Source organism: Trichomycterus rosablanca, chromosome 11 (assembly GCF_030014385.1).
Source record: "Trichomycterus rosablanca isolate fTriRos1 chromosome 11, fTriRos1.hap1, whole genome shotgun sequence".
In the NCBI taxonomy this organism is placed as follows: domain Eukaryota; kingdom Metazoa; phylum Chordata; class Actinopteri; order Siluriformes; family Trichomycteridae; genus Trichomycterus; species Trichomycterus rosablanca.
Genome location: NC_085998.1, coordinates 23,301,132 through 23,316,720, shown reverse-complemented (window position 1 = coordinate 23,316,720; position 15,589 = coordinate 23,301,132). Strand labels below are relative to the sequence as shown.

The 15,589-nt window shown below is 37.7% G+C and overlaps 1 protein-coding gene across 1 annotated transcript in view; it reads left to right on the top strand.

Annotated features, from left to right (window-relative positions):
* Positions 1–277: 277 nt before the first annotated feature.
* The window catches only part of slco3a1a (solute carrier organic anion transporter family member 3A1a), a 76,446-nt gene continuing 61,134 nt past the window's right edge, over positions 278–15,589 (top strand). Inside the window, exon 1 of the mRNA XM_063004551.1 lies at positions 278–424. Coding sequence (XP_062860621.1) covers positions 299–424 — 126 coding nt within the window. The 5' untranslated portion in view covers positions 278–298. The remainder of the gene's footprint in view (positions 425–15,589) is intronic.

The window sequence follows — 15,589 nt, the reverse complement described above, 5'->3', positions numbered from 1 at the left end:
CTCCAAAAGGAAAGAAAATGCGCTTCAGTGAATTTGGCACTTCGCGTTGTGCTTGTATAAGCTCTCATCTCGTCTGTTTCTGCTCATTCATCGTGGTTGGGGCTGCAACGAAGAGACACCGACACGCAGCTGAACTCCGCGGCTCGTCCTGTAAATAAATCTGCTGTCGCACTCGCGTATAAACCGAGAAACGCCAGTAATAAGTGTACAGATCGAATCGGGGACGTTTGGGCTGCCTTTTCCGGTTGTCTTGTGAGCTAAACGACTTGGCAAGGTGAAGAGGCAGAGGAGCTCGGAAATGATCACCTCACATAGCCAGAGAGATAACATGAAGAAAAAGACATCATGCTTCTCCAACATCAAAATATTTCTGGTGTCGGAATGTGCGTTGATGCTGGCACAAGGAACAGTCGGAGCATACTTGGTGAGCATTTTAACCTTTAGTTTTTAGTTTTCTATCACAAAAGGCTAAGTCTCTTTAATTACACGTGCAACTGGTAATGCACGGAATGTTTAATTAGGGTAGAAAAGAACGTAGTGTGTATATGTGCTTAGTTGGGTTAGACTGCAATCTTGCTGCGCCAGTCTCTGACTCTGACATCATAAGGCGAATATGCATTGGTTTGCAATGCGAAGTTACTTTTAGACAATCGAAACAGTACAAACAAACTAGGCTGGTTGGGTTACTAAAATAAAGAGAACATCATTACACAGCTTCAAAATATTGTTATACATCCACTTGTTTAAAGATGCTTTTAAAAGCCTCAAAGACTTGCCATTATTAATAGGGTAAATGATTCAAAATGAATATAGCATGCATTTGTGTATCTTCAATGATATCTTATTTGCCTTATAGATTTTACATTGAATTACACACAATAATTTACACACACGACTCAATGTCAGCACTTGTCAGTTGGTGCAATCACATGTAAAGAAAACACAGCCACATGTTACCATTTTAACTTTTCATACTAGTTCCTCTATTTCATTCATTTTCATTAACGCTTTTATCCTAATAAGCATCACATTGGGTCTGGTGCCACTAGAAAACACTGTGTACAATCATTACTCTTTGGACAGGGTGCCAGTCCATTACAGGGCGTCTCTCTCTAACACACACACACACACACACACACACACACACACACACACACACACACACACTTACACACCCACAGTCCCACCTAAAACCACTTTCTTGTATAGACTTGTATAAACAGCAATTCCATCCATAGAATTTTTGGAAGGTAGGGAGAATCTAAGTACTTAGTGGCAACCCATGTAGACTCAAAGACAACACGAACCCCATGCATTCTCTCGGACAGTGACCCGAGGTGAGGGTTAAACCTAGGTCCACATGACCCATGTTTATGTGCAGCACCTACTCAGCTGCCCCATTTGGTATCCCCATTTTCACTTCCACTAAATTCTGTACAACTAATTTTGATTTAAGTTTTTTTGTCAACACTTGTGTTGATGTAATATGTTTTATGTGGTGAATATTGTACACATCTAAATTTTGAACATTTAACTAAACCATTTTTAAGTGTACTAAGGAACTACTGGACTGTAGTTTAAAGACAAAGTTGGAAGAGGTCTGATCTAATCTTTTATTAAACATTAAATAAGACATTCTATTAGGTCTGGGCGGTATGACGGTACATTCAGTATACCGTCTTTGATTCCTCATAGTGTATGGATTTTTCAAATACCGCCATACCATAGCATAGTTAATACAACAGCAGTAGGCTTCAGTAGGCAGCAAATTATATAATATTCCTCTATAGACATTCGAGAAAGAAGCTTTCAGAGCAATAATGAAAACAGTGGATTCCAGATATGTCTTACAGGGCGAAAATACTTCAGGTCAGTTGCTAAACCAACGTTATAAGCGAACAGGAATCTGAGATATTTAAAGTCGTCCACTTTTCTACAACAGACCTGTGGTCAAGTTGTCCAGTGAAGTTTGCAAACGTTTTATTTGTTAAAGGGAGAGCTAAGGGTAATTGTACAATACTTAAATATTAAATAAACAATAAAAATTTTATTAATTGCAACAGTTTCATGTGTACTGATTCCATCATATATTGTGTCATTTTGTGGGGCTAAGCAACGCTTATAGTACTCAAAACCTCACTATATACATGGTAATTGTCAAACTTTTTATATTCTATGTACTTATGACAGTAGGATAAGCCACAGACATATAAAATGTCCCATTAATTAAAAAAAAAAAAAAAAAAAAACATACCGTAATATATTTACTGTGAAACCGTCAGAATCTTAAAAAAATACTGTGACACAAATTTTTGGTCATACCGCCCAGCCCTGCATTCTATATTATTATTATTATCATTCTTATTATTCAATACACATTGATGCAGCTTTTTTAATATTTATGGAAGAGCTAGTTATTTATGGAAGATCTTTATTGTGTAGTTATGAAAGTATTTTTTATTTCAGCTTAATTTTTTCAGCTGTTTAATAGTTCAGGTCTCCACTGTTGTTGGTTGTGCTTTATACTGAACCCCATGTTTTCAATTGGATAAGTCTGGACTGCAGGCAGGCTAGTCGAGAACCTGCACTCACATATTATAAGGCCAGACTGTTATAACACTTGGAGAATTTGGCTTGCCATTTTGCCATATACAGTACTATGTAAAAGTCTTAGGCCGACCATTAGCAAAGTTTTACTGACCTTTTATATATATTTTTTGGTCATTATGAAAATACAAACAGTAACTACAGGAAATATGTACATAAACAGCACAAAATGGCTTTTACAGGCAAAAGTGATTATTTAGTGTGACCTCCCTTGTCACTAATATCATCCTCTCCTAAAGGCCACAACACTCATTCTTCCATCTCTCTACAAATCTTCTTCTCACAGTTTGTCGACTATTGGACTCAAAAACTGGTCCATCCCAGTTGCCTCCCAACCTAGAAAACACTGCACCTTATCTGGACATGGTTAACAAGGCTTTTTTTTGCACAATAAAGTGGCATTTGTGAATGTAACTCCACCCTGTAGTGCTTGACAAAAGGTTTGCCAAAGTAATCCTTTGCCTATGTGGTTTTATCAGCTATTGATTAATAGTAGTTGTTGATGCAGTGCTCAGCTCAGGTGTTCAGCTTAAGCTTGCACACTGAAATTCTGGATTTCTTGAGTTGTTTAATGATAGTATGCATTGTAGAGGGGGAAATATGCAAATATCTTACAATAAGGAACATTGTTTTCAACATTTCAAAAAATTTTCACACATTTGTTGACAAACTGGAGATCCTCTGGCCATCTTTGTTCCTTAAAGGCTTAGCTTTGTGTGGATACTGCTTTTGTACCAAGTTATGATTGCAGTCACATGTTTAAATCACATCATAATTGTTTTAGTTTTTTTACCTCATTACTAGCACAAAATTGCCCTCGTCCCAAATTTTGGAATGTGTTGCAGAATAGATAATACGATGACATCATTTCAAAACTGCATGCTAGTAACTAGACAGTGAAGAGAAGCAGTACATGTCCTTATATGTTCTGTCAGAGCTGTGAGTTGTCACTGTTTACAAGGGCCACTTCTGGATTAAACCAATCAAGTTATTTTATGTGGCAGAACCGTTTACAGTTAACAGCATCCTTTTAAGCCTATGGATTTAATCTGGAGGTAAATCTACAAAAAATTCCAAATCCAGAGCTTGGGTTCTCAGGCCTTATATGGCCAGGTCATTCCAATTCGTTCTGTCACTTAAAAATACCAGAAGGACCATCTATTTGGGCCATTTGTGCTGGATTGGAACTGTTCCCAGTGGATGGAAAGTCTGAAACTTGGGAGTTGTAGCAACACGGTATCCTTGTTTAGCTTTTTCCACAACTTCCTATCTTTAGGTTATGGATGCTGTCCAATATCTTCCTCATATGAATAGCGGTTTGCTATCTTGATAATTGTTTTGCATAATCAAATAGCATTGTTATTTGTCATAGATAACCAAAATTATCAGCATGTATGATGGTAGGATTCAACCTCCTCAAAATTTGTGTTGACTATAATGATATGTAACCTATTGCTACGAAGGCCCTTCTTACTAATTGGAATGTGTTTACAGATAAAGGAATACTAAAATAGACCTCTTGAGACATAAGAACAGCTATGGTATTTCAGACGTGCCTGTATAAAAACTGTGCTCTCATTTTTAGGTTCCCATGTCTCTGCACCATATATGATTTTTGGTATATTGGGCTTAGTGTTGCATACTTCTTTGGTGTAAGAAGCTGTAACTGCAGGTTTATCTTTTTTTTCATTGGTTGTACCTTGAAATAATTGTTTGTCTCAGGTCTTGCCACTTGACTCACACTTGCTCAAATGTTGGTATGTTGTTTTAATTGTGAAACTGTGTATTTGCTTTTTGCCATACATAACAGCCCCGTTGTTCATAGAGTTTGCTTATCCAGTGACCATGATCCAAAGACATTTGGGGATTATACAGATGTTTTTTGCAAATGTCAGAGGAGCACTGATGTTTTTTTTGGTTAGCAGTGTCTCCTTAATACCTCTATTGTCTACCTGTCACCGTAGTAGATAGACTGGTTACCTGCTGATGAAGTGCTATATGTTCAATGCAATGGAATTTAGTATCAGGGTTTTGGTTTTGGTGCTCAGCTGCTTATTTAATATTAACCAAACTGGTTAAAAATACATTTCAAAGTATTTAGCAGCTCTCCTATTTAACTGGAAATGTTAAAATTGCTAAAATATAAGCCAAAACACCCTTAATTCAAGTACCAGTCCACATAGTACTGTACTAAACACTATATCAAATTAATACACTACCCCTGCTGTATTCTTCAAAATAATTGAAGAATAAAACTGTGTTGTTGGTGTTAGTGCATGGTTAGCAGGCTGTTTTTATTTTAGTACTCTTGATATTAGTAATAAAGGAACCTCCCAGAGTTCCCAGGGACAGGGTTTTTGTTCAAATTTTACTTTTTTATTGAAGTTCTTGTGCAGTTTTACCCTTTTATTTTAGTGTTGCTATTGGCTGTGAATATTTATGATGCATAGATAGATAGATAGATGGATGGATGGATGGATGGATGGATGGATGGATAGATAGATAGATAGATAGATAGATAGATAGATAGATAGATAGATAGTCCGAGACAGTCGCTCATCTATTGCTGCTGTTTGAGTTGTTCATCTTCTAGACCTTCATCAGTGGTCACAGGACGCTGCCCACGGGGCACTGTTGGCTGGATATATTTTTGGTTGGTGGACTATTCTCAGTCCAACAGTGACAGTGAGGTGTTTAAAAACTGTAGCAGCGCTGCTGTGTCTTATCCACTCATACCAGCACAACACACACTAACACACCACCACCATGTCAGTGTCACTGCAGTGCTGAGAATGATCCTCCACCTAAATAATACCTGCTCTGTGGTGGTCCTGGGAGAGTCCTGGCCATTGAAGAACAGCATGAAAGGGGGCTAACAAAGCATGCAGAGAAACAGATGGACTACAGTCAGTAATTGTAGAACTACACAGTGCTTCTATATGGTAAGTGGGGCTGATAAAATGGACAGTGAGTGTAGAGACAAGGAGGTGGTTTTAATGTTATGGCTGATCATTGTAGGAATATATGATTGCAAGAAGACTAATAATGAAGTAATGAGCTTTTTCTCTGAAGAAAAAATAAAACTGTGATTAAAAAACACATCTTATTTATTTAAGGTGTCCAAATAGTCTTTCAGTAATCAGTGTAATTTTTTTAAAAAACATATCAGCCTCTATAAACAAGGTACAAATATGCATCGGACAGGGTACCAATCCAAATAATCTGCCAAATATATAATTAAATTTATATTAATTATATACCCAGCTTGAATATATACCCAAACCAATCAACAGCTTGGGACAGTTAGACAATATATAAATATGACACTAAGATACCGTGTGTCCTCTTCTCCTCCCTCTCTTTTCATGTTTGCTTTGTCCTGCTGGTGCCCTTCAAACAAGACATGGCCAGTGTTTGCAAATGTTCCCGTGCAGAGGTAATCCATGACGTAGGCAAACACAGACTACTCACTCCACTCGTGCATTAAGTTAATTGAGCTTAGTCACTGCTGGGTTTTTTGCACCTGCTCGATTTGCATGCATTTGAGACTGAGATCTAAGAACAGGTGTGGCTGTCCAACGTAGACCGAACACCAACTCCTTTATAAGCTGCTGTTGACTGCTAGAGTAGGATACAGAGAAAGAATCTTACCATTATTATAGTACCATAAATTGCTTGTAAAATACATTTCAGCTTAAAGACTATATTACCTTTGGATGGCTCACACACTGAGAATTAGACAAGTAGTTTTTAAATGAGCTGTATTCCGTCACTGTGTAAATATTCTTTAAGAGTAGTACTGTAATATCCAGTTAATTCAAAGATCTGAATTGGACAGCACTAGTTTTTTTGTAATTCAGGTATAATTGGAATTGACATAAATTATTTAGGCATACAGTGGCACAGTGGGTAGCACTGTCAGCTCCCACTGCTCTGGTTGGACAGCCAGGGTACTTTCCGTGTGTTTGCATGTTCTCACTGAGTTCATGAGGGTTTCCTACAGGTGCTCTAGTTCCCACCCACAAGGCCAAAGGCATGCAGTCAGTCCACTTGGAGCTAGCAAAAATTGCCCTAAGTGTGAATGTGGGTGTCAGTGTGGGTGTGTCTGACCTGTGATGGTTTGACAACCTGTCCAGGGTGTTTCCTGCCTGTAGCTCAATGATTTAGACTCACTACGACCCTGACCAGGACAAAGCAGTGGTAAAACAGACATTCTGACATGTAATTCTGACATAAGTATGTGGACAACACTCTATTTTAGTAGCCGTAACCCCATTGATTGGGATAAATCTATTGTGAGTCATGTAAATTTATCCAACATTAGTGTCTAGGGATTTTCTGATCACATTTATTTGTTCCCGATCCCAATCCCGATCATTAATTTTGATCCCGATCCGATATCGAGTCTCAAACCGATACTTGTATTTTCTAGATATTGTCTAGATAAGAACTAGATAATACTGTTCAAACAGTGCACTTCAAGCAGTGTTATTCAAATTAATCCAATATGTTTAACAACTGAATAGCTCTGCAGTGCTGTAGGAAAAAAAATTGCCTGCATCCAAACTATTGCTTAATGTTCTTTTATTTTTACAAAATAAAAGTAAACAAACTTAGTGCAGCATTGTAGTAGTAAAACTAGAACACTCAAAATGAAGTGAAATTGGTAGTACTTGTAGATCGTTTGGTTAAATGATATCTGGTTTGTTTCTTATGAGCCACCGTACTTGTATGCATGTTGTAACTGTAACAAACTTTTCTGTGGTTGTATTGTGACAATAGTTTGATGGACGTTTCTACGCGAAGTGAGTGTGTTTTGACCCTTTTGGGGATTCCATAGTGCATGGAATAGTGTGCGTGGCTAACGTGATGACTCTAGCTGTCCGCTATTCGGTACCGCAACAGAAGAAGTTAATAAAGTGTTATGCTCCCGACAATTTGTGAATATACCGTGTATTTATTTCTTTATTAGGCAAGTGCATCACTACGACGCTCGGTTACATAACTAAGCCAATCAGAGAGCTTGATACTGTGATGTCGTTCAGTCTTGTAACACGTAAACTTGTAAAAGCTGTATGTTATGGTCCTGAAGTTTTCATACTCGGATCAAAAGTTATTGTTTTGTAAACCGGTGTGATGCTTGACTCACACACCATATAAATAGTAAAATTCTACAGTAATGAACGCAGCTCTGCTACTACCACCTTGTGAAACGTTCGCATTGCAGACATTACACTTCGCTGTTGGACTTGTTTTACTTTTAAATTTAAAGTATTTCCACACAGCGGACATGCTGACATAAAACAAAGGATCGGGCTTAGGATCGGCCTTAGTAAAGCCGATACCGATCAGTTAAAAAATGCCTTGATCTGCCCCGATTCCGATCTTTGAGATCGGATTGGGACATCCCTTTTAGTGTCTTATCTTTCGAATACTATTTAGACTTAATAGGCGTAATGTCTTACATATACAGTGGTACCTTGAAACTCAACTTCAGTTGGTTCTGGGAGTGGCGTTGAGTTTTAAAGGTGTTGAGTGTCAAGGTATTTTTTTTCCATAAGGATGTATGGGAAACCTGTTAATGTGTTCCATGGTCCCGTGGAACTGCATATATTTTAGGCTAATGTAAAATAATGGGGCTGTTTTTAATACACTGAAAATAACACGAATATAATATAAAAAACTCTAAAATACACTTGAAAACAGTTAAAAAATTACACAATAAAACGCTATAAACACAATAAAACCTGCACTTTACCTTTACTTCTTTATTATTTCCTTACGCTTCTTAATCATGGAGATGCTTGATCCTATAATACTGTATTCTGTTCAGTAAAGGCACATTCACTTAAGAAGCGGCACAGTAGCTTTTGTGCCGGCTTGCAAGGAATTTCATTCGTGAAAAGAACTTATCAGCAGTAGTAATTGAATTCTTTTAATACGTCACGTTAATTTTTTTTTTATTGATAAGCGTTTCAGACTCTCGAACAAAAGCTGATTCTTAAAATTTCTCAGAACCTCGAGCTGTAACACAAGTTTAAAAGTGAAACAGGAGGAAAATCTAGATAAACAGATACATGTGAAGCTTTCTGAGTGGATCTGGCGGTTATTTCACATAAATGCAGATTTGTCTCATATTCGCACTTTAATGATGTCTTGCTGCACTGCTCAAGTCAAATGCTGAAGAAAGCTACTTTTCATTGTTAATTTGAAATTAAATAAATACCTTTTCTTTTAAACTGAACACGGTTTAAGGTTTAAGTTTAAGGGAAACATTGAGTTAAAGGGTACAAATTTCTCGACAAAGGGTGTTTCAAGGATTTTGAGTTTAGGGGACGTTGAGTTACAAGGTACCACTGTAACCAGAGTTCATTCAATTTATGTGAGCTAGCTAGTAAGCAAGAAAACTGGATTGAAGATATATTATATATATATACAGTGTATCACAAAAGTGAGTACACCCCTCACATTTCTGCAAATATTTCATTATATCTTTTCATGGGACAACACTATAGACATGAAACTTGGATATAACTTAGAGTAGTCAGTGTACAACTTGTATAGCAGTGTAGATTTACTGTCTTCTGAAAATAACTCAACACACAGCCATTAATGTCTAAATAGCTGGCAACATAAGTGAGTACACCCCACAGTGAACATGTCCAAATTGTGCCCAAATGTGTCGTTGTCCCTCCCTGGTGTCATGTGTCAAGGTCCCAGGTGTGACTGGGGAGCAGGGCTGTTAAATTTGGTGTTTTGGGTACAATTCTCTCATACTGGCCACTGGATATTCAACATGGCACCTCATGGCAAAGAACTCTCTGAGGATGTGAGAAATAGAATTGTTGCTCTCCACAAAGATGGCCTGGGCTATAAGAAGATTGCTAACACCCTGAAACTGAGCTACAGCATGGTGGCCAAGGTCATACAGCGGTTTTCCAGGACAGGATCCACTCGGAACAGGCTTCGCCAGGGTCGACCAAAGAAGTCGAGTCCACGTGTTCGGCGTCATATCCAGAGGTTGGCTTAAAAAATAGACACATGAGTGCTGCCAGCATTGCTGCAGAGGTTGAAGACGTGGGAGGTCAGCCTGTCAGTGCTCAGACCATACGCCGCACACTGCATCAACTCGGTCTGCATGGTCGTCATCCCAGAAGGAAGCTGACGCACAAGAAAGCCCACAAACAGTTTGCTGAAGACAAGCAGTCCAAGAACATGGATTACTGGAATGCCCTATGGTCTGACGAGACCAAGATAAACTTGTTTGGCTCAGATGGTGTCCAGCATGTGTGGCGGCGCCCTGGTGAGAAGTACCAAGACAACTGTATCTTGCCTACAGTCAAGCATGGTGGTGGTAGCATCATGGTCTTGGGCTGCATGAGTGTTGCTGGCACTGGGGAGCTGCAGTTCATTGAGGGAAACATGAATTCCAACATGTACTGTGACATTCTGAAACAGAGCATGATCCCCTCCCTTCGAAAACTGGGCCTCATGGCAGTTTTCCAACAGGATAACGACCCCAAACACAACCTCCAAGATGACAACTGCCTTGCTGAGGAAGCTGAAGGTAAAGGTGATGGACTAAACCCAATTGAGCACCTGTGGCGCATCCTCAAGTGGAAGGTGGAGGAGTTCAAGGTGTCTAACATCCACCAGCTCCGTGATGTCATCATGGAGGAGTGGAAGAGGATTCCAGTAGCAACCTGTGCAGCTCTGGTGAATTCCATGCCCAGGAGGGTTAAGGCAGTGCTGGATAATAATGGTGGTCACACAAAATATTGACACTTTGGGCACAATTTGGACATGTTCACTGTGGGGTGTACTCACTTATGTTGCCAGCCATTTAGACATTAATGGCTGTGTGTTGAGTTATTTTCAGAAGACAGTAAATCTACACTGCTATACAAGTTGTACACTGACTACTCTAAGTTATATCCAAGTTTCATGTCTATAGTGTTGTCCCATGAAAAGATATAATGAAATATTTGCAGAAATGTGAGGGGTGTACTCACTTTTGTGATACACTGTATATATATATATATATATATATATACTGTATATATATACTGTATATTGTATTTCAAATATGTATTAATATATGAAGATCTATTATTATATTAATTTATCTTGTTTTATATTATTATATGGTATATTTCAAACTCACTTAAAGAACATGACAAAAATGATCTGCCTAGGGCACAGCGGGATATTCCTCTAGTGCCGAGATTCTGAACACCTCGATTCGAATCTCGGCTCTGCCACCGTTCAGCTGAGCGCCATCTAGCGGGCACAATTGGCAGTGCCTGCAGCAGACAGTAATTAGCCACTGTGTCTGCTGCGTAAGTTGACCGGACTTAGTAAGTGCGGTCTTCAAAAGCTGTGTAAGGACTCTGGTTAGCTGATAGAGGCGTCTGTGCAGAAAGCCGTACATGCACTCTACATAGAGGTTAAAATTAGGAAATTTAGGCTTTATATTATAAACCTTTTAAAGGAAGTACATAAAAGGGAAGTACAATTTATGAATGTAATGTAATACATTAATACCAACTTTTATAATTAGTCAGTTCCCAAAAAAGCTAAAAAGAGGAAGAACTACATGACTTACTGTTAGCATGACACAATCATTCATTGTTCTTTGGACTTTGCTTAATTCTTAGCAAATGGTTAGTAAAAGTTTGGCCTGGTCGGGCCTCCAAAACGTGCATAATTGTAGGGGGGATGAGGTGGTGTCTTGGACACTTTTAACTGTAACCTCAAATGTCGGGGTGAGGGGTCTGCACTAGTAATGGATTATTTGCGGAGTGTTAAGTATGGCTATCGTAGATTATATGGCTGTAAATGGACTGTGTGTGTGAATTAAAATGGACTATGTCCCAAATGGCCAACTGCCATGTTTTATAATGTTTGTAATTTAAACAATATTAATGGCTTTATTACATACTAGATAGCACATAGGATGTGGTTTGTGACACAGGAGGTCACTTTGCTTGTACTTGTCACAGTTATAAATGTACTCTAGCACGGCTAAAGAAATCCCCAGATTAACATGTCAGTTAAGTATAAAGACTGAGAATGTGTTACATGCAGTGAAAATAAACTTTATAAATGGCAGATCATTAACTGTTTAATTAAAGCAGGTTGTGATGTAACATGTGCATGTAATTTTGTAAATGCCAGTAACAGAGTTGGCTGTTTGTGGTGTTCATAATGGAGTAAATGTATGACTTGACCACTATAATCATTAAAAATATGAACATATTTGTATTAAAGCAAACTGGATTTGTACTAAAACAAAGTGTTGTGCTGTCACTACTAAAAAGAAATAAATAAAAACTCACTTCATTATACTAAATTAAATAGTAAGCCTGTTTCTAAAGTCTTTATTTACTAAAGTTTAGAGCTATTTTATTTATGGAATAACCATCTTCTGTCAGAAAAGCAACATTATTAGTAAAATGCTTGTTTTTTTCAAGCTTTGTGATCTTAAAGCTTTGTGAACATCTGACCTGTGAGACTACCAGAACCATGACAACATAAACACAGTTGTTACCCAAGATGTACAAACACCATCTCCCCATCTCATAAAAGTTGGGACAATATGAAAAACACAATACAAAAGAAGACTTACTGTAATTCTCTTACTTAACAAACAAAATCAAAAATGCAAAAACAAAGTATTGAGCTTGCTATCTAATCAGTTAATAGGCTTTGGGTAATTACTTGGCACTGTAGACTATTGCCCAGATAAAAGATCCAACCATGATTAAGATTTAGCTTCTTGGCAGATGCAGCTGGAAACTCTTAAAGTCCCTCATGCCATTGATTAATAGCAAATAAAATCAATATCAAAAAATTTGCGACACCCAGGTGGCGCAGCAGGATATTCCGCTGGCCCACCAGCGTAGAGATTCTGAACTCCTCGGTTTGAGGTTGCCCCAAGTCGGCTAAGTGCCATTTAGTAAGCATAATTGGCTGTGCCAGTAGTAAAGGATATCCGGACTTCCGGCGGGGTCTTCAAACGCTGTGTAAGGACCCTGATTGGCAGATAGAGGCACCTGTGCAGAGTGCATGGGTGGAAAAGGGTTCCGTTAAGGGCTGCACACGGGTCGGAGGAGGTGTGAGCAGCAAAATATCCTCCTCAACTGCAAAAAATGGGCGATCTCCAGCAGCGGAAGCTGAATTTTGAATTCTCTCAAATGACAAATAGAAACGCATTCCTAAAAAGTGACATGAAGCAAACTTAAGCCCCTTACATTTTAGTCAGATGAAAGCAAAGGCTTTTCTCTGACATTCTTTACAAATAGTTTATTGTCATTGAGGTGGCACATAATGGTTTCTAGTTATCAAATTACCTGATTTTTGTTTGACTGTTACTTAATAAACATTGGTGTTATTAAAGAATAGCTACAGAAGGATCTGCTCCCTTAGAGGGAATTGGTGCTTCAGATGGCACTCAGCTTAGCAGCATACCATTTGCTATGGTGATCTGGTAGGCCAGACTAGTAAAACAACAGGTTTTAGAGACTTGCATGCACAAAGAGAATGATAAAAGGAAGGAGCAGATGGAGATGGGGACTGTTCTGTGATTTCCTCACCTCCTCTCACAATTTTAATAAATGGTTTTGGCTATGACAGTTGTGACAAAGCTGTGTGACTGCTTATGTACAGAACTGTTTGCTCCTCTTCCTCTTTATTATTGTATTATAATATTTACCACACAATAATAGTGTCACATCCTTAAAATATTGCTCTCTATAAGACAAATACAACCTGTTACTGAAATAAATCATGGAAACAGTTACACACCATATTGAAGACTAGGGTTCCAGTAAATGCTTAGTACAATAATGAATATATCACGTGGCTTGTATGCAAGTTCCTCCAAAGGTGCATTCATTGTTAAACGGATAAATGTAACTTCTCTGTTGTGATGGCTAAAACTAATTTATAACCACCAGCCATACAAAAGTTTAAACATTTAATTTTTTTCTAATTTACCTTAAACATATTTTAGGAGATTTAAGGAGAATTTTAGGGGGAACAAAAGTACAAAACCATGCAGACATCTAAAACTTTAGACAGTGAGTTGATGATCAAACAAAAGTCATGAGGACCCATACTATACAAGACATATTGAAAATATAATCAGTATATAATAGAAAGCCTCTGCTAATATTTCTTTTTGTTAAAAGTTAAGGTAAGCATATTGTTTCCTTACCTCTTTTTTAGTCCTAGATTGTGTTACTAGCAGTGAAATGCCTTGAAATTGCCTTTTAAACATATTGTAAGAACTTGTTTGCTGAGTCCCTCCATTTACATTGATATCATGTAAATCTTCTAAAATGGTATATGCTTTAATATACAAGCTTAAATAGCTACAGTGTTACCTTGAAACTTGATGTCAATTTGTTCTGGGACTGGTGTCGAGTTTAAAAGGCGTTAAGTTTCAAGGTATTTTTTCCCATAAGAATGTCCCGTGGAACAGCATATATTTTAGGCTAATGTAAAATAACGGGGTTGTTTTTGAAACTTATACACTGAAAATAAGTATAAGTATTATATAAAACACTGAAATACAATTGAAAAACAGTTAAAAAGCAATATAAAAGTACAATAAAACCTACTCTTTACCTTTACTTCTTTATTGTTTCCTTATGCTTCTTAATCGTGGAGATGCTTGATCTTGGAATACCGTATTCCATTCAGTAAAGGCGCATTCACATTAGTGAATTATTATTAGTGACAAAATAGCTTTTGGATTTCTCCGCTTTTTTCACCGTTTGTGCACCGCCTGTAAATGCACTTTTACTGAACGGAATACGGTATTCCAAGATCAAGCATCTACATGATTAAGAAGCGTAAGGAAGGTGCTAACACACCAGCACCGAGATTCTGAACTCCTCGGTTCAAAATTTGACGTTGCCACTGGTCGGCTGGGCCCATCTAGATTTGTACCAAATGTAAAGTGCGTTACAAATTAAATGTATTATTATTATTATTATTATCTAGCGGGCATAATTTGCAGTGCTTGCCAGGGGGGGGGGGGGTAAAAATATAAAAAAAGAAGCATAAGAAAACAATAAAGAAGTAAAGGTAAAGTGCAGGTGAAGAGCGCTAAACAAAGCGAGCTGTTTATTAATTTAAAATAAATAAATACATTTTTTAAGGCTGAACATAAGGCCGAATTTAAGGAAAACGTTGAGTTTAAGGGTACAAATTTCTCCATGACGGGTGTAGAGTTGCAAAGATTTTGGATGTTACAAGGTACCACTGTATTACTTTTTAATTTCAAGTAATACAGTAAGTAAGTAAATATCAACTGTTTTATTTTGGTCAGGACAGGTCAGCCAATCATGCAGTGTGAGAATGACCAGCTCAATAAATGTAACTTGTTTATTCATTTAAATAGTTAGGTGTTAAGCGTACAGTTAGTTTGCATGTAAACATGGCTACTGAGCGTATCTGACATCCTGGCCCACTCATAAAGTATACAATATTTTGGGTTCATACTGTCTGCAATTAATTAAATGTCAAAGTAAAAGTTTTTATAAGCATTTTCCATTCTCCCCCAACTTTTTCTGATTTGGGGCTTTCATAGGGATTGGTTTGCTTCTAAAAAAAGTCTTGGAAAAGAACTGACTATGGAACCTTGGTAGAATTTTAAATGATCTTTTGCAGTGTAAACATCTGAACAGTGAGAACAGTTTTTCCAGCCTCCCCAGATTCCTCTTCAACTAAATTTCAGCATGCACAGCATAGGAGTGTCATTATGGGATTCTTAAGTAACCACACCTATTTCTACATTAAATACTAGTTTTGTGTTTCTGACAGTTTTCTATTAGTTAAAATAAAAACAAAAAACAGGACCTTTCATAAAACTTAAGTACCACTAAACTGTTATGGGTAGAAACATGTTTGCTCTTGGATCACTTTCAGTTCTTTGTGTCATGCTTTCCAAAGTGTGTTAAAACATTTATGCTAT